The sequence below is a fragment of the Spinacia oleracea genome, chromosome 4 (assembly GCF_020520425.1).
Source record: "Spinacia oleracea cultivar Varoflay chromosome 4, BTI_SOV_V1, whole genome shotgun sequence".
NCBI lineage: Eukaryota > Viridiplantae > Streptophyta > Magnoliopsida > Caryophyllales > Amaranthaceae > Spinacia > Spinacia oleracea.
In genome coordinates this window covers 136,723,138-136,742,173 of record NC_079490.1, presented here as the reverse complement: position 1 = coordinate 136,742,173, position 19,036 = coordinate 136,723,138, and the positions used below count along the sequence as shown (strand labels likewise).

Sequence of the window (19,036 nt, the reverse complement as noted above, 5' to 3'; positions counted from 1 at the left end):
AATATCATCGTTTTCGTCTTTTTAATTAGAACACTAAGTGGTTTGAAAAGAACAAATACAACTAATAAAAGAACATAGATTTGTTGTTCTTTTCGTCCCTTACATTCTGTTCTTTTGTTTGATAAGGAAAAACAAAATGTTGTTCTTTTCCATGTGTTTTGTTCTTTTTTGTTCTTTTTTTTGTCATTTTTTTTTTGAGTTTTTTTTTTTTTTTTTTTTTTTTGATTTTGTTCTTTGTGTTTTGTAAAAAAGTTGTTGTTCTTTTATTAATTATTTTGTGTTCTTTTTAACTTATTTACAGTTTTTTAATATTTAATAACATTATCGATAATATATATTTTTTTTTGTTTTTCTGTTGCATTTTCACACGATGTTCTTTTTGAAAAATAGTTGTTCTTTTTATAGTTTATCATGAGAGAGAATATGTTATTTTCATTTTTGTATATTTTCTTTAGTTTTTTAACATTAGTGTTCTTTTCAGGTTTTAGTTAATGTTCTTTTCGTTTACTTTATTATGTTCTTTCTGTTTAGTTTGTTATGTTCTTTTTCGTTTTCTTTTAATGTTTTTGCGTTTTGGTACAGGTGCACGTAGATCTACGTGTAGGCCCCTGCACCATCAGCACGTTGCCACTAAACCGGTAGGCGGTAGAATAAAGCACTAAACTAGAACGGGAATTCATAAACCGTTGGTATACTACTTACTGCTTGCCACTTGCCCCTAGTTTTGCTTCTTACATCCCCTGTTTTCCCCCCAACTTCTGCTCTCTTTCCATTCATCTCTCCCACTTTCCCAATACATAAAACCAACTCACTCAAATCATTCATCCAACCAAAAATCACCTCACATATTAGTTATTACAACAATTCATAAATATATTTTATCAAATTCATTTACTCATCAAGATCAACAACCAAAATCAACCAAAAATGAGTGCAGCAAGTTCATGCAGATCATACATTGTTGCAGCAAGCATTGCAACGGTAGAAGCACTCAAAGATCAAGGATATGCGCGCTGGAATTACCCTTTACGATCACTTCATCATCGTGTTAAAACCAACCTGCGATCTTCGTTTTCGAAGACAGCCGCTTCATCTTCTGCTTCGGAGATGGGGTCGGAGATTAGTAAGAGAGCGATGATGAAGAAGACGGAGATGAAGATCAAGAAAGTTATGGAGATTGATTGTTTTGGTCCGTCTACTATTAGATTTTAGAATGTAAAAAATAAATTGTTGGATTACTTGCATTTATTTTCCTCTAGTTTTTGAGTTAGATTATTTTGGGAATTCAAAGAATCAAAGATGTTGGACTTCAATTTGGGGACTTACTTTAGGACTGATGTGTAATACTCGTACTAAATTTCACTGATTATATGAATTTGCTGCCTTTTATTTCACAAAGTGTTATGTGGTAGAGTGTACAATAAATTTTGTATATTGGATTAAAAAGTCAAAAAATAAGTTATTCGGTATAATCAGTGAAATTGTATAATGTAAGTACTCTTTCTGTCCCTTTTAATTTTTCACGTCTGTTATCAAGCACTTGTTAACAACTAATGTTGATAAAAAAATTTCTTTTAATTTATTTAAATAATGTAAATTACGTTTATTGATAATGTTTTCGCTTTAATTCAAAATATAACATTGAAGATTTAATGTCACAAAGTGTGAAGGATTTAGTACCCAATGATAGATTTAATGTCAAAGACATTATGTAAAATATTTTAAATACAAAAGTTAAAATGGGACACGTAAAATAGAATACGCAAAGAATAAAAAAAGGGACGGAGGGAGTAAAAATTATCTACTCCAATTTTTAGTAATAAAGTTTTTCGATTTAATAAAAATTATCTTTTCAAAATCACTAATTATGTATATAAATAACTATGTAATATTTTAAAATATTTATCTATTTAAAAATTTATAATATAAGTTATAAATTGTTCAAAGTTACAACAAAAGTGGGTAAAAATCCACTGATATAAAATAAATTTATCTACATCTAGTACGTCAAATTTTTTGTTTTTATTGACTGGCCTTTATTAAACAGAACATAAGTAACTCTTAAGAAGTTAGGAGTCACCTAATATTTATAAAAAGTTACTTAGCTTTTGATAAAGGAAGTCCTTAGGGCTGTATATAAGCATTAATAACAGCTAATATATTCTTATATTTTCAATGTAAAATTTGAATCTACACAAAATTAGTTTCAATGTGTGTTAAATTTATGTTCCAGAAAACTATAATATGGAAAAACATAGAGTTGCCGGATTGCATTCATGACGCATGTGATGAGAATTGTTTTTATTCTTTTGCTCTTTTGTCTCCATCAAATTGTAGCCATTTGACTTTATGCGCTTCAATGTTTGTGAAAGATTAACTCATAAACATTCACGTAGTACACTAGTACGTAATATAATGTAAAAAAAAAAAATGTTATTTTCTCTTCACCTTATTCTTATTGCTTATTAGATCAGTCCAACAAATCACATTAGACTAAACCATAAAAAAGAAAAAAAAAACATTCAGACAAGATCAGACCAAACCAAAAACTAGAAAAATTATACTAGAATAGGTGAAGCGAACAAAGCCTAAATGTCAACAATGTGAAGAGAACAAAACCTAAACTAGAATAGGTAGTTTGAATACAATTAATCAAGTTGACAACAATGTGCTTATGGTAAGATATTTTGAAGGGGGGACTACTAGATATCATAAGGTCTTTTGGGATGTACAAACAAATTGTGCAGTTGCAAAAATTTTGAGTTTTGGGGCATAACTAGTTATTACCCCGGGCGATGCCCCGGTGACTATATGTAATTTGAGAACTAACCTTGATAAAATTTGGGTTAAATAAAAATAATTACAATATTTTGATATTAAATACTTACATAATAATATTTAGATATTAAATACGTACATATAATATGATATAAATATTTGTGCATAATTTATTTTTATATTTTATTTATGTAAGGGTGATTCAATATAAAATTTGGTTAAACATCTTAAAATTTTATCTTTTGTTATGTGTAATTTTAAATTTTAAATTTCAATTATCTTTTGTTATGTGTAATACTATTTTTTTTATTGCTCTAGGTAAATTTACATGAACTGACATGCTAAAAAAACGTAATCATAAATAAACCTAAATGAAAATGAAAAAAAGAAATTAAGTATAGTTTAGTTTCATTAGAAATTTATTTAAATGTGTAATTATGGTAGGCATTAAATTTTTAATATAGGGTATTTATAAACATAACTTATATGTGTTGAATTGCTTAAATATCACAAGTTGTATTATTGGATTAGTGGTTAAAGTTATAACTTATGAACATGAGGTCATGGGTTCAAGCATAGATGTTTGCATTTCTTCATCTTTTTGTAAGAAAATATTATATGTCAATGTGGCTATGCCATGTCACTTTCCATCTAATGGTGGCGACATGTGGCGAGATGGCATGAAATGCCATTGAGATTTAATAATAGTATAGATTTGTCGCCATATATTGCGAGTATTTTTTCATGGTGATTGTTTCAAAATTCCACCTTTCTATTTACCTCCAAGGTGGCATTGTGATGCATTCTTAGAAGCTGCAAGTAGCGTTCAGGAAATGGAGGAGGAGGATGTATTGTCGGATGAAGGATTTACTCCCACAGAGAGTTCACGTACTTTAAGGTCAAGATATTGTGTTGTGTCCCCCCCTCCATTCAAAGAGAAAAGGACGTCCTAAAAAGAAGCGAGATAAGGGCGGAAAAGAATTGGGAATGAAGCGGACTAAGTGTTGTTCCATATGCAAACAACCCGGTCACACAAAACCTACTTGTCCAAATAGATAAATTATTTTCACCTCAAACACCATGGATGAAGGTGTGGCATCTACATCAAAGAAGAAACAAAAGAAAACCGCGAAAGAATTAGGATTAAATCCTGTCTTTACGTTGAAGTTTTAGATAATTCTTTCACATTATTAAGTCATCTTCTTAGAGTACGTAGCCTAACTACTACGTATATAATATAACTTTTTGAGATACTATTTCTATTTTTATTTTGTACGGAGTATATGTGGTGCAAAGTAGGTAGTATCACTTTTATCTTATAAACAAGAAAATATTTTTGTTGCGACTAAAAATGACGAACCATTATTTGCATATTAGTAGCAATCAAATAATTAAAATGAAACTTCTGGTTAGTATTTAATTAAGGTAGCAGTTAGTAGTATTAGACAACAATGCACAAAGATAATAAATGCACTCAATATGTACATCCCATTAAAACTAGCGAATTTCTAAATTGATTGATTAAGGATTTAAGGAGCGCCGTTAAATAGTTCAACAATTATGGAGTACTATGTAATTAGTATTAATGGTCTTTGATGTAGATCCTTTGGAAGTTTAAATAAGCATTGGTTATAGAAATTGGCTAATTTTTATGTAGGGCTGTATATATCAAGACCCTAGAATAAATTATTTCACAAATTTTTCCATGAAATTAGGTTTAATTTTATTCACCAAATATTCTCGTAATTTCAAGTATTCACCAAATACCCCGAGGTTTCATTTTCGTGCATTAAATACCCTTAATGACCCTGAAGCTAACAAAGTTAACTACTACCTCCGTTCCTAAAAGTTCTTTACGCTTTCCGTTTTAGTCCGTTCCTAAAAGTTCTTTACACTCCTACTTTATTCCATTTTTACTCTTATTTGGCCCACCATAACTTACCCACTCACAATACTTTAATATTAGTTTCCACCCACTCACATTGTTGGACAATTTATAGCCACTCATTTTCCATTTGTACCCCACCATCACATGTTCACCAAAATTCCTTAATTACCGTGCAAATAGTAACCGTAAAGATCATTTAGGAACGGAGGTAGTAAGTGTTAGTGTGCTTTTACTTAGACATTCTCCTCCTCCTCAAGGAAGTGCGCCTGCAGCCACTGCCCTCCCTGGCTCCCCATGGCGTGGATTCCTCTGAGTCGGACGAATCTAGCTGGCGACAATCGGTCCTCTTCCACCTCTTCTAGGGCGGCGAACCAAGCTCATTTCGACCCGCACCTTCGAACCCACCAGTTTTTCAGGTTAGTTTTTTTTTTAATAATTTGATTTCAATTATACGGCTTTTAATTTGATGGATTTCTTCCCTTTTTGATTAATAATTCGTTTGATTGCATTTAAATACGTTGCAAAATCGAAGTTTTTCGTGTCCCTTTGATGAATTCAAGGTTTTTTCTGGTTGATTTTAGCTGGGTTTTTGGTTTTGATCTTGTAATTGAAGCTTAGATTCCGTGTTTTATTTGTGTTGATTATGCACAGTTAAATTGAGATTAGATGGTATCGAAGATCTGCTTCATGCTTTAAAACTAAACAACTATGAAATGCACGCATTTACAAATTATCCAGTCTGGTATTTGACATTTCTTTCATTTCCTAACAAGATAGGGTATCATTATGTTGTGTTCCATTAATGTGACTTGCTTTGTTGTATAATGATTTTATTTACAGGTACCAATTAATTGAGGATAAGTTAAAGCTATCAACTTATTTATCTTGGACATTCTGCTCCTGTGCAACAGGTATATTACACTTCTACTATCAGTCCATGGATTTCCAGTTGTAGTGAACAACTAGTTAGTGGACCGGGCGATGCCCCGGATTTTATTGTTTTTGTTATTTGGTTTTTGTCCGGTTGATAATTGTTTTCTCTGCAAACTTTTATGTATTTTTCTATTTAATTTGTTGCCAATATTACATAATATCCTCCAAATATATGAAGGTTTCCAGAATAGTTCATAAGATCATATACTTTATTTTTACAAGTCTTACTTGATTGGTACTCTGTATAAAACTTTATTTTTTCTAATTCACTTATAAACATAAGAAATTTCTTAAATCATCAATTATTATAAATTGAATAATAAAAAATATAGTATATTTTTAGAAAAACACACAATTGATTAGCTAAAGAAATAGGCAACAATTAACTTTTTTTTTTTTACGTATGATCAGATTAATTAAGAAAGATTAATTAATTTTTTTATAATAGGTTATTATTCAAATATATATTGGGCATTAAAGTTTTAATACTTATAAGAATTGACTTTTGTGTTTTTTTCATTACTTTAGAGTCACACGTTATATCATTGTAAAATGGTTAGAACTTTACATTGTGAATTAGAGGTCATGGGTTCGAACATTGAAACTAACATTTTTGGTGATAATAAATTTGAGTAATGCGAATGACACATCATTATTTCACTTGCCAAATCACAAACGTGACATTTCTTGCCTTGGAGATTTAATAATAGTATAGATTTGTCTTTAACGATGTGTAGTAGGATGTCCAATGATCCTAACTTCTTCATTTAATTTCACCAACCAACAAAATGTGAGTCCAGAAATAGTCACGTCTAGTTTTAGGCCCTTGTAATCAACTGTTGCCATGTACATTGGTGCACATATATGTTACAACTTACAAGAGGTGAGTGATGGAGAATGATAGGATTGAGGTAGAGAAGGGGTGAGCTACGCACTGAAGATTGGTGCAGAGACGAGGGAGGAGCTTGGCAAGGGTGGTGTGAGCAGCCTGCTTCCTGGCAATGCCCATGCTGTGAAATGGGCGATGCTAGAGGAGGGATGGATGAAAATTTATGTGGATGCCTTGATGTTGGGAGAAGTGGGGACATGCCTTGGGGTGGTAATTCGTGACAATTTAGGGGAGGTGGTGTCGTGCGCTGCCTGACAAGGATGCGAGAGATGGGAGGTGTGTGTGGCAGGAGCAAAGGTAATCTTGTTTAGGCTGAAGGAGGGAAGGGAAATGGGGATGCGGCGAGTAGTATTGGAGACTGACTGCTTGGATCTGATTCAGACTCTGCGGGAAGGCTCAAAGGGATGCAGCAGCATGGCCATGGTTTTATATAATGTTTTGGAGTTTATTTCTCATTTTGATGTTGTTCGTTGGTCTTTTGTTAAACGTAGTGGTAATTCGGTAGCCCACAACTTAGCTCACTTTCAACCTTGAGAATTTGGGAAAAGGATGTGGGTGGATGACTTTCCAGATTGTATTTTGACTACGACCCTTTCTGATTTAATTTAATCTTTCCCTGGTGGGTTCCCTCAAAATAAATCAGAGAGAGAGACCATCCAATTTAACCCATATGTACCCTTCATTGAAATTCAAAGACCTGCTGGTTGAATGGTGCATGCTGCATGCTTCATGCTTCCAACACTAAGAACGCCCCTTTATAGTTCACCACACCATGCCTTGTTAATGGACTAAAATCACCAAGCAGAGGAATTAACACATTCAATATAAAAATGATCAATCAATTATGTCCAAAAGAACCTGATAGAGTATAAAACTAATCTTGGGGCTTCAACCATCAGCTTAAACTTTTGGTTGAGTTGGTCCCTTGACATGGTATCAGAGCCAGCGTAACGCAAAGGTCCGGGTTCAAATCTCATCCACCCCTCCTTTCAAAATGGAATATTTCGCGCTGGGTATGAAGAAGTCTATGCTGCATCCACACTTCAAGTCCAAAGGACATTCATGTGAGGGACGTGATAGAGTATAAAACTAATCTTGGGGCTTCAACCATTAGGTTGAGTTGGTCCCTTGACAGAACCAATAGATGAATAAAATATAAAATGAGCAATTTAAAAAATCTTGGATCATGGAAGTATAGCCGGATCAATCCAAAAGTCACGAATCACACAATCAATTTCCAGAAACTGCCACTACTCGAGTCTATGAGTCACTTGCAAAGTGGCAACAAACCACTTTTTTTGGCGGCATTTTTTGTCACGCACCCCAATTTCCTGGATTTGCAATAAAATAATTCCAACAAACTATGGGAATAACTACTCTGGTATTTATCAAAACCAGCAACTTTTTCGATTCCCACCGAATTTCCTAACCGCCATATTTTCTCTCTCCTATAAAAAAAACACTCCTGTGTTCTTATTCATTTCAATCAAGTCAATAACCAACCATCAAAATACAAACAAATCTTACCCAACTTCACCAAAGAAACTCTCAATTTATCCTGAAATTCTCAAAAGTGAATAAAAAAATGAGTTCATCAGCTGGGATTAAATGGGCAGTAGCAGCAAGCATAGCAGCAGTTGAAGCATTGAAAGATCAAGGAATTGCAAGATGGAACTACCCAATCAGATGCGTTCATCAACATCTGAAGAACAACATGAGATCTTATTCTCAAGCAAAGAAGCTCTCTGCTAATTCCTCTGCTTTGGTTTCTAAAAAAATTAGAGATGAGAAGTTGAAGAAATCTGAGGAATCTCTTAGGACTGTTATGTACTTGAGCTGTTGGGGTACCAATTAGTTTCTTGTTTAATGTTTTGTACATACCAGAGTACTACTACTATATAATACCCGAGTCATGTTCGGTTTTTCAAATTAAGAAATCCGAGTAATGTTTGGGTTTTTTTTAGTTTGATATACATGAAAAAATATGCTTAATTAATAATAAAAAAATGTTCTTGAAGATGGCTTGTTGTTCTGTTTTATGTTTTTGCTGGGATTTTCTTCTGTGAGAATCTAAATCATGCGGAGTATGCATATACCCTGGATATCATCATCCATCTGAATGACTGAATCCAGATCTCATTCAACAAGAACAGGGTAAACTCCATCGTAAACAACAAGAATCAAATCAAAGTTAAAAAGTATCAAGAAAATCGATGTCCTTTCACTTACAATCTGTTAATCTCTCGAGATCGGAGACGAATGAAGGTCCGACCAGTGTCGTTGGAGTTCGAAATAGTAATTAATGACCGTTGTTCAACCTTACGTCTTCTATATGAGATTGTAGATGATTGAGTTAGAGTTCCTCGAATAAGGACCGAGGTTCATCATGGTAAAAATGGCCAACTACACTGAATTCTATCTCCATTCCGATTCATTTCAAAGGTCTTAACCAAACACCTTATTATAGCTTTATTTAATTGCTGTCCACACCTTATTATAGCTTAATTTAATTGTTGTATGAGATTGCAGAGGATTGAGTTAGAATTCTTCAAATTAGGAATAAGGTTATACGTTGTACGATTTATTTTGACTTATTTCAAACAAGATAATTTCAGTTAAATTCATATAATATAGTTTTAGAAAAAATAAGTTTTTTCATACTTTTCACACATATATTTATTTCAATCAAAATAAGTTTATATAAGTTCATTTAAATTCAGATAATATAAGTTTAGGAAAAATAAGTTTTCAGATTTTTTTCACACATAAATAAGTTATATCCGACAAAATAAGTTCAGATAAGTTCAGTAAGTTCAACCAGATAATATAAGTTCAGACAAAATAAGTCGAATAGAATGGAGCCTAAGATTCATGATAAAAATGGCCAATGAGAATAAATTCTAACTCTATTGTAATTCCATTTCAAAGGTCTAACCAAATGTCTTATAGGTTAATTTAATTGTTCTTATTAGTCATCTGACACTCCCATTACTCTCAAGTTCATTACTCCGCATTAATTTCTTAATAGTAAGTCCATAAATTGGAAAAAATAAAAGAGAAACGTATTTGTATTACATGACGGAAGAGTTGAGGTTAAAATAATAATCACACTTATGATGTTCCCTATGGAATAGTTTATTATACCTTTCATAATTAAAAAAAATATGATCCAACGATCATCACGTAGCTACTGCAATCTCTCGCCTAAAACCCAAATTTCACTCCGCTTTCTTCCTCCTAAACTTCCTAGTTCCCCTCTCTAAAAACTCAAATTTATTCTCTCCAAAATCCATGTAGATTTCGCCAAATTCTCCAAATATCCACCAGTTCTTTTAACAAATTCTTCAAAATTTCATCAAAACACCGTATATAATCTTCAATATATGAAGAATTGAGGAAAATAAAATCAATTTTGAAAACAAGAAACCTAGAAATTAGAATGGTAACATGCAATGAATTAATGCGAACTTCTAAGCTCTGGTGACCGTCGTCGAAGCTTTGGTGTAGGGCCGGTCAGGGTTGTTAACGAGAACGTGGTAAGAATTGACCTCGGGACAACGAATTATGCGGTTGCCGCCATGGAAGGAGGGTAGACAACGATTATTACCAATCGGAAGGTCATCGAACGACGCCATCTGTGGTGGCATATACGAAGAATGGAGAGAGATTTGCAAAGCATCAAGTGGTAGTGAATCCCGAGAACACTTTTTTTCGGTGAAGAGGTTTATTTGGGGGAATATGTCGGAGGTTGATGAGGAGTCAAAGCAGGTGAGCTATACGGTATGAGAACAAGCATGTTGGGAATTATTATTGAATATATGAATTCTATGTGAACGAGCATGTTATGGATTGTTAATGCGTTATGAAGCTTTGTGAACAGTCATGTTGTGATCTTTTATAATCGTTGAATTATGTCAAGCATGTTGTTCAAATTTATATGCATGTATGAGTGTTTCGGATGCAAGTTATGTTTATGCTATTGTACGGAATATCTAGCATACTTGAGCCAAGTGTTTATGCCTCAGTGCATTATTTATTCTACCGCCATGTAGAATATGTTAGGGAAGTCTATGTGAATTGAACTAAGGACTATTCGTGCTACGGGCACACCCCGCTTGTTAACAGGCAATGTCGGGTTATCTCAAACAGTGTTTTTGAGAAGGACAATGGGAGTAATATCACTTGAGTCCTATGTTTGATCACAAGTCCTAAAGGATTAAAATGAAGTGTTTATGTTTGATTATTTGCTTTGTTGTTGAGTCTTGAGTCGCCTTGTACATAAAATATTAATTAACGTAAAGTGCAACTCGGAATGAGCTTCAAAACTATTGGAACGTATATACCTTGAGTATGAACAATGAGAGAGTCTTGCCGGAAAACTTGTACTCCTTGAATGATACAAGACGTTGTTTCATTCTTCTTTTTATGCTTCTTTGCACTGGAATTCCTGTCGGTATGGCCCAACTGTCGGTAGGAGTCCGACTTATTATTAATCGGTGTATGGTTGCCTCCCATCACCCTTTTCTTTCCTTTGGAGGATACTTTATTTTACCCGTTCGAAGCTACTTCTTAATGAAACTGTGAGTCAAGAGTCGTGTCAAGTGTCAAGTCTTGTCTCCATGTTTACTTGTTTATTATATGGCTTTTGCATGTGGATTACATATTCGTTGAGTGAAGCATGTTAGGATAGAACGTTATTCTAGCTTGTTTGTACTCAGCTTTTGCTGACTTCGTGCTTTATGTCTTTCGGTCATGGCCTTCGCCTTAATGAGGATGATCCATCATTGCATTTGCGTTGTTGAGGAGTATATTTTAACATCAAACATGAATCCTCAACATTTTAAGTTCACATGATTCACAATCAATACACATCATATAATCCTCATGGAATAGGTGGTCACCCTAGTCATGTACGTACCTGGAATACCTAAGTACGGGGGCCACTTTGCGAATCAAGACTCAAGGCTAGAAATCACCCCCTATAATCAAAATAGGAAAAGTTAATTATTATCCGTGTTTACTAAATTTCCAGCAGCTTTTATAGATTCTAAAACACTTGTTTTAGTTAGAAAATAATCGTTATTTATTAAATTAATAGTCCCAAATAGTCAACTCAAGCCCTAGAGCAAAACATTGACTTTTTTACCTTAAAATCATTAAAAATCAACACTTTATATCCTTTTGACAAATCTAAAAATTTAAGTTGAATTCCATAATTTAATTTGACATTAAATTATGTAAATTGATTGCCCAATAGGTTGGGATTAATACCCCTAACAAATTAAGCATAAAAATCATGTTTGAGTCATAAAAATCGACACTTTAAATAATTATTAAATATGAAAATAATAGTCCATTTAATTAAAATCATCCTTATGAAATTAAATATGAAAATCATCACAATACGGTGTTCACAACCGTTCCCATCAATATAATAAATAAAAATCCATAACCATACTATAATAATTAAAAATCAATAATAATAATTTAATAATTTGGATATGAAATTGAAAAAGGGATAAAAATATACGGAGTATACGGAACACAAACTAAACACGAACACACAAGGGGTGTGCCGTGTGCGGTACATCAGCAGCGAGCACACACACGCACGAGCACGGGTCAGCGCGCATGAGAGCAGCGACGAGTGTGCGAGAGGGGCAGCGAAGCGAGGCCTCGTCTAGGCTGGCTGGGCTCGTTGCTCGTCGCAACAACAATAGCACCACGTAGCAGCACGTTGGGCATGGCTGTGCACGAGCGAGGGCGAGAGCGAGAGCAAGAGAGAGCAGGGCGGGTGAGCGGTGCTATGAGCAAGAGGCACGAACATCACGCAGGGGCGATGGGCGAGGCACGAGGCACAGCGAGCATCAATGCTCGGCTGGTGCGCGGGTGCGGGGAGCTGGGCACGAAGAGCCGGACGAGAGGGAGAACAAAAGAGAGGAGAGAGAAAGTTAATGAAATTATGTGAGGGATTTCCAATGCAAGGGTTTGTATTTATAGTTACATAGTCCCTAGTGGGCTTATGTTTTAGGAACTTAATTGGGCTTGGAGTTTGGGCTAGCTTATAATTTAATGCTTTAATTTAAGTTGGGTTTGCCCCCTGAGACACATTTCCTCTAGCTCCCGAAAAATAATATGGAGTGGAAGGGGATGTGGAGTTCTATTCCTTCTTTCTATTTCGGGCCGGGTTGTGGAATTAGGTTGTAATCAATTCAAACTTTCTGAAAATGGCCCAATAAATTCCCGGTAATAAGTAATGAATTTATTTAAAAATTTCGAGTTTTATAAAAATATTAATTATTTTATTTAAATAAAAATACATTCAAATTAGAATTAAATGCAATTTAATTTATGAAAATCCCAAAAATACTTTATAAATATAATAAAATATATTTATAAATTTAGAAAAATACGAGGTATTACAATTAAATGCATTAAGTGCAAACTTGGACCAAGGGCACTATTTCCTTCAATACTTCCCTATTTCCACCCTAAAAATATGTGGTTTGTGAACACAATTTATACAACACGCGATAAATCAAATTCAAGGGAGAGTTTAATATTTTCCTATCACTTTTGTGAGTTTTCCGAGTGCATAAAACCTTAGAGAATATTCTAGTTGGTTGAATCTAAGGCGGATCCGGACGTGTTGTGGACTTTCTACGGAGGGGCGATATTTGAAGTCCTATACTTATTCTTGTTCGGTTCGGGAGTAACTAGGGAAGGCACGCATCACATAGTATGTATACTAAATTATGCTAATTGACTACGTGGCAATTAATTTGGATTCCAGGCTTTATGGTTTTTCTGCATGAATATATTGTTGATAACCTTACAAAAAGCTGACTTGATAGACGCTCACATAACACAGGATGAAGATAACTTCAAATTACTCCTCATCACCTCAACAAAAGTCAGTTATATGTATCAAGGTAAGACCAACACCGAACACATAACTTCATGAAAATAAACAAACCAAACAAAATGAACAAATGTTGGGCCAAATCATTATGCCCTATATATACGATGTTGGTGTGTCACTTTCCTCTATGAGGTGATAACATTATTCCAAACATTGCAACTTGCAGGGAAACTATCAGTTGAACTCTAAAAATGCTACACAGATACACATCAATTTGCCGATTCCAGAAATAGAAGGTTTCAAACAAGGGTAACAAATTCATATCAAGCCATATTCATAACCCAACTTTATTACTGAAACATAATCACAAACTAATTTTTTTTTACCAACAGCCCTGAACCAAGAACACCTATTAAACAACTGAAGGATAAACCACACGAGACACTAGAACAAGCCAACAGAAAAAATATTCAAGATATTCTGCAAATCGATCCACAAACAAATGTAAGATCCTAACTTTACCCATGCATCTAACACAAAAACAACTTAACATACTAACATCTATGAATACTCTACATGAGATGTTCACCTACAGGGCCACAATCATAAGCATTCACCTTGACAAAAAGTGGCATTACAACTCCTGTGACACATGTAAGAAAAAGATAAATGAAACATTCTACTGTACCAATTGCGAGGTTGTGGTCAAATACCAAAAAACAAGGTAAATAACATTCTTACACTAAAGCACCGGACAATGTAAACTACTTGATTTATAACCCGGTAATTTGCAGGTATCTTTTAACGGTTGATATAGACGACGAAACCGCATGTATCGCAAAGGCATTGTTCGATAAGGAGGCTGAAATAGTAATTGGAAGTCCGATACACAAACTACTTGAACTACAGAAAAAGGCATGACACTTGCAAAAACATAAGTATAATTAACCTTTTACAAAAATTTCACGGACTAACAAACACAAACAATTGTATACATTGTAGGACAATGGCAAAGATAATGTGTTAGATCGACTATAACATTGTGTTGGGAAAAAATTTGAATTTAAGGTGAAGCTGAGTACGAGAAGTGAAACAACAGAGCTAGTTTCCCAAAAAAAAAAAATTCCTGATAGACTACTAATTAGAAAAGTCTTACAAGCAACAACAAGGTGCAGAAGTGGTGGGTATACATAAAAAACAATACAACTTACACTTTCATTATTAACTAATTATATAATAAAAAAAACTGAAATAAATAAAAGTTCTAACTGCAGGAACAAAATGAAGCAAAAGGGTACTCATGGATAAAGCCTCAGGAACAACTACTAAATCATAAACACATCTCTCGGTTAAACCCACGGGAGTCAATACTGAAGTGGACATGCATCTGCTGGATAACGCCTCAGAAAACGATACTGGAGTGGAAAGAATTGCAAGGAAGAGAAACATAAATGAAATGCAAGTCCAATGTTCAACAATCAAAACAAACAAATTATACAAAACAAAAAAAAACAAAATTAAACAGTTGAATTTATGATTAATATTTTTATTGCAGGAAGAAAGACAAAGAAACAACTACAATTACCACCCCTCAAAACTAAATCGAGCATTGTTAAACGAAGAAACAACCATGTAAAGAGGAGACACGAGCATATTAAGTCATGCACCAAATAAGAGGAATTCCCTCAATATTTCAAGACATGTAATAGTAGTTTACTTTCTAATGTTTAAGATACACCTTACATTTTGAGTTATGCTTCGAGAAAAATTTAAAAGACAAAAGTACTATTTTTGGAAATTATACTCAAAACATGTTTTATGGGGTACGTTACTTTGATTTTGACGGCTTTGGTAAAGAGGGGGAAATTGAAATTGTGTGTAGACGACGGAATACTCCGCAAGCAATAACTCAATTGCCGGTTTCCGGCAACAATCTTAAAGAAATATTATACAATCGTGATGTTTGTCAGAAGACTAACAAACAATATCTTTTTTGCTTTACAGGAAGCTGGAGTTGCATCACAGCTTGAGTTACTCAAAGGTACTCTTAATTATGTTTATCTCGTGTGGTTGGTTTGCTCTACTTGTCCACCTGCATGTTCTGTGTTGATAATTTTATAGGAAGCAAGAGCCTGATCTTTTCTTTTTTCCATATATGAATTTAGATATTTGTTGCATTAGTGACGTCTAGCTCTACGCCTCTACTATTGCATCTCCTTTCATCTCATAAAACATGATATCAAAGTAAAGCATGTTATTCCTAATTAAAATATTGTGTTGATTTTAATACTTGTGTTAATTTATAAGTAGATTCTACCGGAGTGTCATTTTTGCTTTTGTTACCCTAGTTGTTACAGTAACATTAATTTTTTTCTATTTAAAAAAATAGTATGTGCAATATTATTGGTTAAAGTAGTACCAACCTAACCACAATTATTGTGCTCGGTAGTTGTGTTAGATGGCTGCATCGAATAACAAAAAGGAAACCACCTTTAAGTGGAGTGACGAAGATTCAGTCGCCTTATGTGAAATTTGTCTTGCATTTATTAAGGACAATGGGAAAGCATAATTTTTTAGGTGGAAAGAAAATTCAAGCAAATGTCGAAAAAAAAAGTTGGACGTGAACTTAGTAATCCGAATACTTGCAAGAACAAATATGATACAATGAGAAAAGATTGGCGTACTTGGATATCTTTAAAGCTACCAGAAACGGGTTTAAGGTGGGATCCATACTCGGGGAAAATTGAGGCTCCAAATGAATGGTGGCAAAGAAAAATTAGGGATGGCAGGTGGGTAAAAATTTGCGGATACCGCACCGCACCCGCCCCAGTTGGGACGGGGATGGGTACAACTTTGGCAGGTAGTAGGCGGGTGGTGGGTATGAAATCCATACCCGCCATGGGTAGCGGGTAGGTAGTGGATTTCAGGTCATACCCGCTCCATACCCGCCTGCCCCGCCCCGCGTACTACCCGCCCGCCCGCCTCCTACCCGCCCGCCCGCCTCCTACCCGCATTCTTTTAATTTTATTTTTTAATTTTTATTATTATACTATAGCCCAGCTGCCCAGATTTTATACTAGGCGTCTAGGCCCATTTATTTTTATCAGTTCTGGAAAGTTTGAAACCTTAGTGTCATCCCTAACAGTCATACAGCCGTTGTGTCTCACTGTCTCCCAATCTGCAATCTCCCTCACTACCTCACGGGTCACAGCCAACCCTAGTCGTCTCCCCCGAGTCACGCCTCCTGCACTGCCCTCTAGCCTCCGTCGAACCTCCGAGAAGCAGTACCTCTGTAGTCCGTACCTCCGACGAGCCATACCAGGCCAGTTTATAATTTCATTTTTTCTATTAACTTCTATTTACATCTTTTTCGGAAATTTTGAATTCAAGTTTCGTTTTTTGGTGATTTAGAATAGTAATCTAATTGTTGGGAGTTGTTATTTGTATTGAATAATTCAAAAATCTGAAATTATGTATGAAATTTAATTATTTAATTATGTATGAAATTCAGGATATTTCCGTGTAATTGTATATGTGTATGAGTGTATCATCTTATTTGAGTACTGTTTTGACACCCAGATTATTGAGATCCTTGGATGGGATGAAATTTGTTATACATTGTAAGCCCTTACAGCTTGTTAAGGCTGCCAAAGAGGCAAAGAACAATAGAAACAAGATTTTTTATTTTTTTTATTACATTATTAAGCAGGCGGGTAAAAGCGGTTGGTGGATATCCACGTGGGTGGTGGAGCGGGTACGATTATAGAAATATACCCGCCTAGGCGGGTGTGGACGAAAAAATTATACCCGCTGCAGGTGGCGGGTAGGTGATGGGTGTAAATTTTTTTGGCGGGTGCGGGTGCGGGGGAGGGGGTCCCCGTCCCCGCACCGCCCAATTGCCATCCCTAAGAAAAATCAAGGTGTGTATATTTTTTTTATAAAGTCGTAGTTTTTTAGTCTTAAATAAACAATTATAAGATGATATTATTTTAAACAATAACTTAAATTTTTGAATATTGTAGGAGAATCCAGAATACCAAAAGTTTGAGGGGGGTGTAAGCTTGGAGCTAGAAAAAAGTTGGGAAAAGTTGTTTGGAGATTCTTATGCAATAGGGGAAAATGTCTATGTGCCCTCAATGGATTCCATTTGAAGACCTTACTATACAAAATGAAAGTATGGAGGACGGGAATACAGAAAACTATGGAGGAGATGCCTATTTCCCAAGTAACCAACTTAATGATGAATTACTTGATGTTGAAAACTTTTTTATTTTATGGAACAGGCGCGTAATGATGCAAATATAGGAAGTTCGACAAGTAGGTCACAAGTGACTCATGAAGCTTCCAATAAGATCCAAAAGAAACCTCCAACAAAGTCTAATAGTGGCCAAGTAAAACGTATAAGAAGACAATCAGGAGGATCTGCAATGTTATCTAAGGGAATCGTCGAACTGACATAGTGTGTTAAGATTATGAGTCAAAATAGTACATCTAATGATGGTATGTCTTCATCCATATCCACAGTTTCTAAGGCAATGCAAATTATAAGTCGTATGGTGGATAAAGAGTGTTTGGAGAAACATAGTGAGTTGTGATTCTATGCTACTACTGTCATCGAAGATTCAACTAAGAGGGAGGTTCTTTTTAGCATGGAGGACGATGTTAGTAGAGCTAAATGTTTAGAATACCTATATAATAAGGAACATAAGTAAAATGGGTCAACTAGTTTAGATATTTATGTTTTGTTTGTTGTAGTGGTAATTGTTTTTGTTTTGTGGTTTTGAAATTATGGGATTATTTCTGTTATTTATTTATTTTTTCTAGCTAGAGATGCTTTTCATTAGTACTTAATTTATGATATCTTTATTTATGTATAAGCTTATATATTTTATAACTGACAGGTTTGGTTATAACTATGGATATTGATTAGGAAAGAAAGCGCAAAATTTGGATTGCAATTGCATATACAATGTATTTGAAATCTGCATATTTTTACAAGTATTACAAGGAACCATGCATGACTTCAATTCTAGCAGGAGAAATGTAGGTGAAAGAAGTGTTGACTGGTAATCCTATTCGATGTGTTAATGCATTTAGAATGGAGCCACAATTATTTTTAAGATTATGCAATGATCTATCAACGAAGTATGGATTGAAAGCTAGTTGTAACATGTCTATTCGCGAGAAAGTTGGCATATTTTTATATGCACTTGCACAAGGTGTCTCAAATTGTAATCCCCCGTAATTTTATTTATATATTTCAACGAATATTTAACATATTTAATATATATTTAAACATAATTTACGGATTTTAGAAACGAATATTTAATTGAAATATAATTATTTTATTTCATTTCGAATACTTTTAATGATTATGAAATCAAAATGTATTTTCGAGTTTTACTTTAAAACGAACTCGAATTCGAAACCACGTTCTATTGAAATTAGAAAACAAGTCCTAACCATTTCGGATTCAGCAACCTAAATTCTACTCCTGGCCCAATTGGGCAAAGCCCAAACCAATAAAACCCCAAAACCTTACTCCCTTCCCTTTTCCTAATTCACGTAAAAAAAGAAAAAAAAAAGAGATCAGACTCCCTTCCTTCAACCTCACGTACTCCCAGCCGTCCCTCTCCCTCTCTCAGCCGTGTGCCCTCCACGCCGTCGTCCCAGCCGCCGACCACCA

At 34.5% G+C, this 19,036-nt stretch overlaps 1 protein-coding gene and 1 long non-coding RNA gene across 3 annotated transcripts; both read left to right on the top strand.

Annotated features, from left to right (window-relative positions):
• The first annotated feature begins 4,852 nt into the window (after positions 1–4,852).
• LOC130459634 (uncharacterized) lies at positions 4,853–19,036 on the top strand. Of its 2 annotated transcripts, none has more exons than XR_008919162.1 (4): positions 4,853–5,082; positions 5,507–5,577; positions 15,355–15,391; positions 18,252–19,036. It is a non-coding gene; the product is annotated as an uncharacterized lncRNA (long non-coding RNA). The 2 variants fall into 2 exon arrangements; XR_008919163.1 differs by lacking the exon at positions 18,252–19,036 and adding an exon at positions 17,373–18,158.
• LOC110777801 (uncharacterized) lies at positions 7,886–8,507 on the top strand. The gene has a single exon (XM_021982392.2). The coding sequence runs from the start codon at positions 8,074–8,076 to the stop codon at positions 8,341–8,343; it is 270 nt and encodes an 89-aa protein (XP_021838084.1). The 5' UTR covers positions 7,886–8,073; the 3' UTR covers positions 8,344–8,507.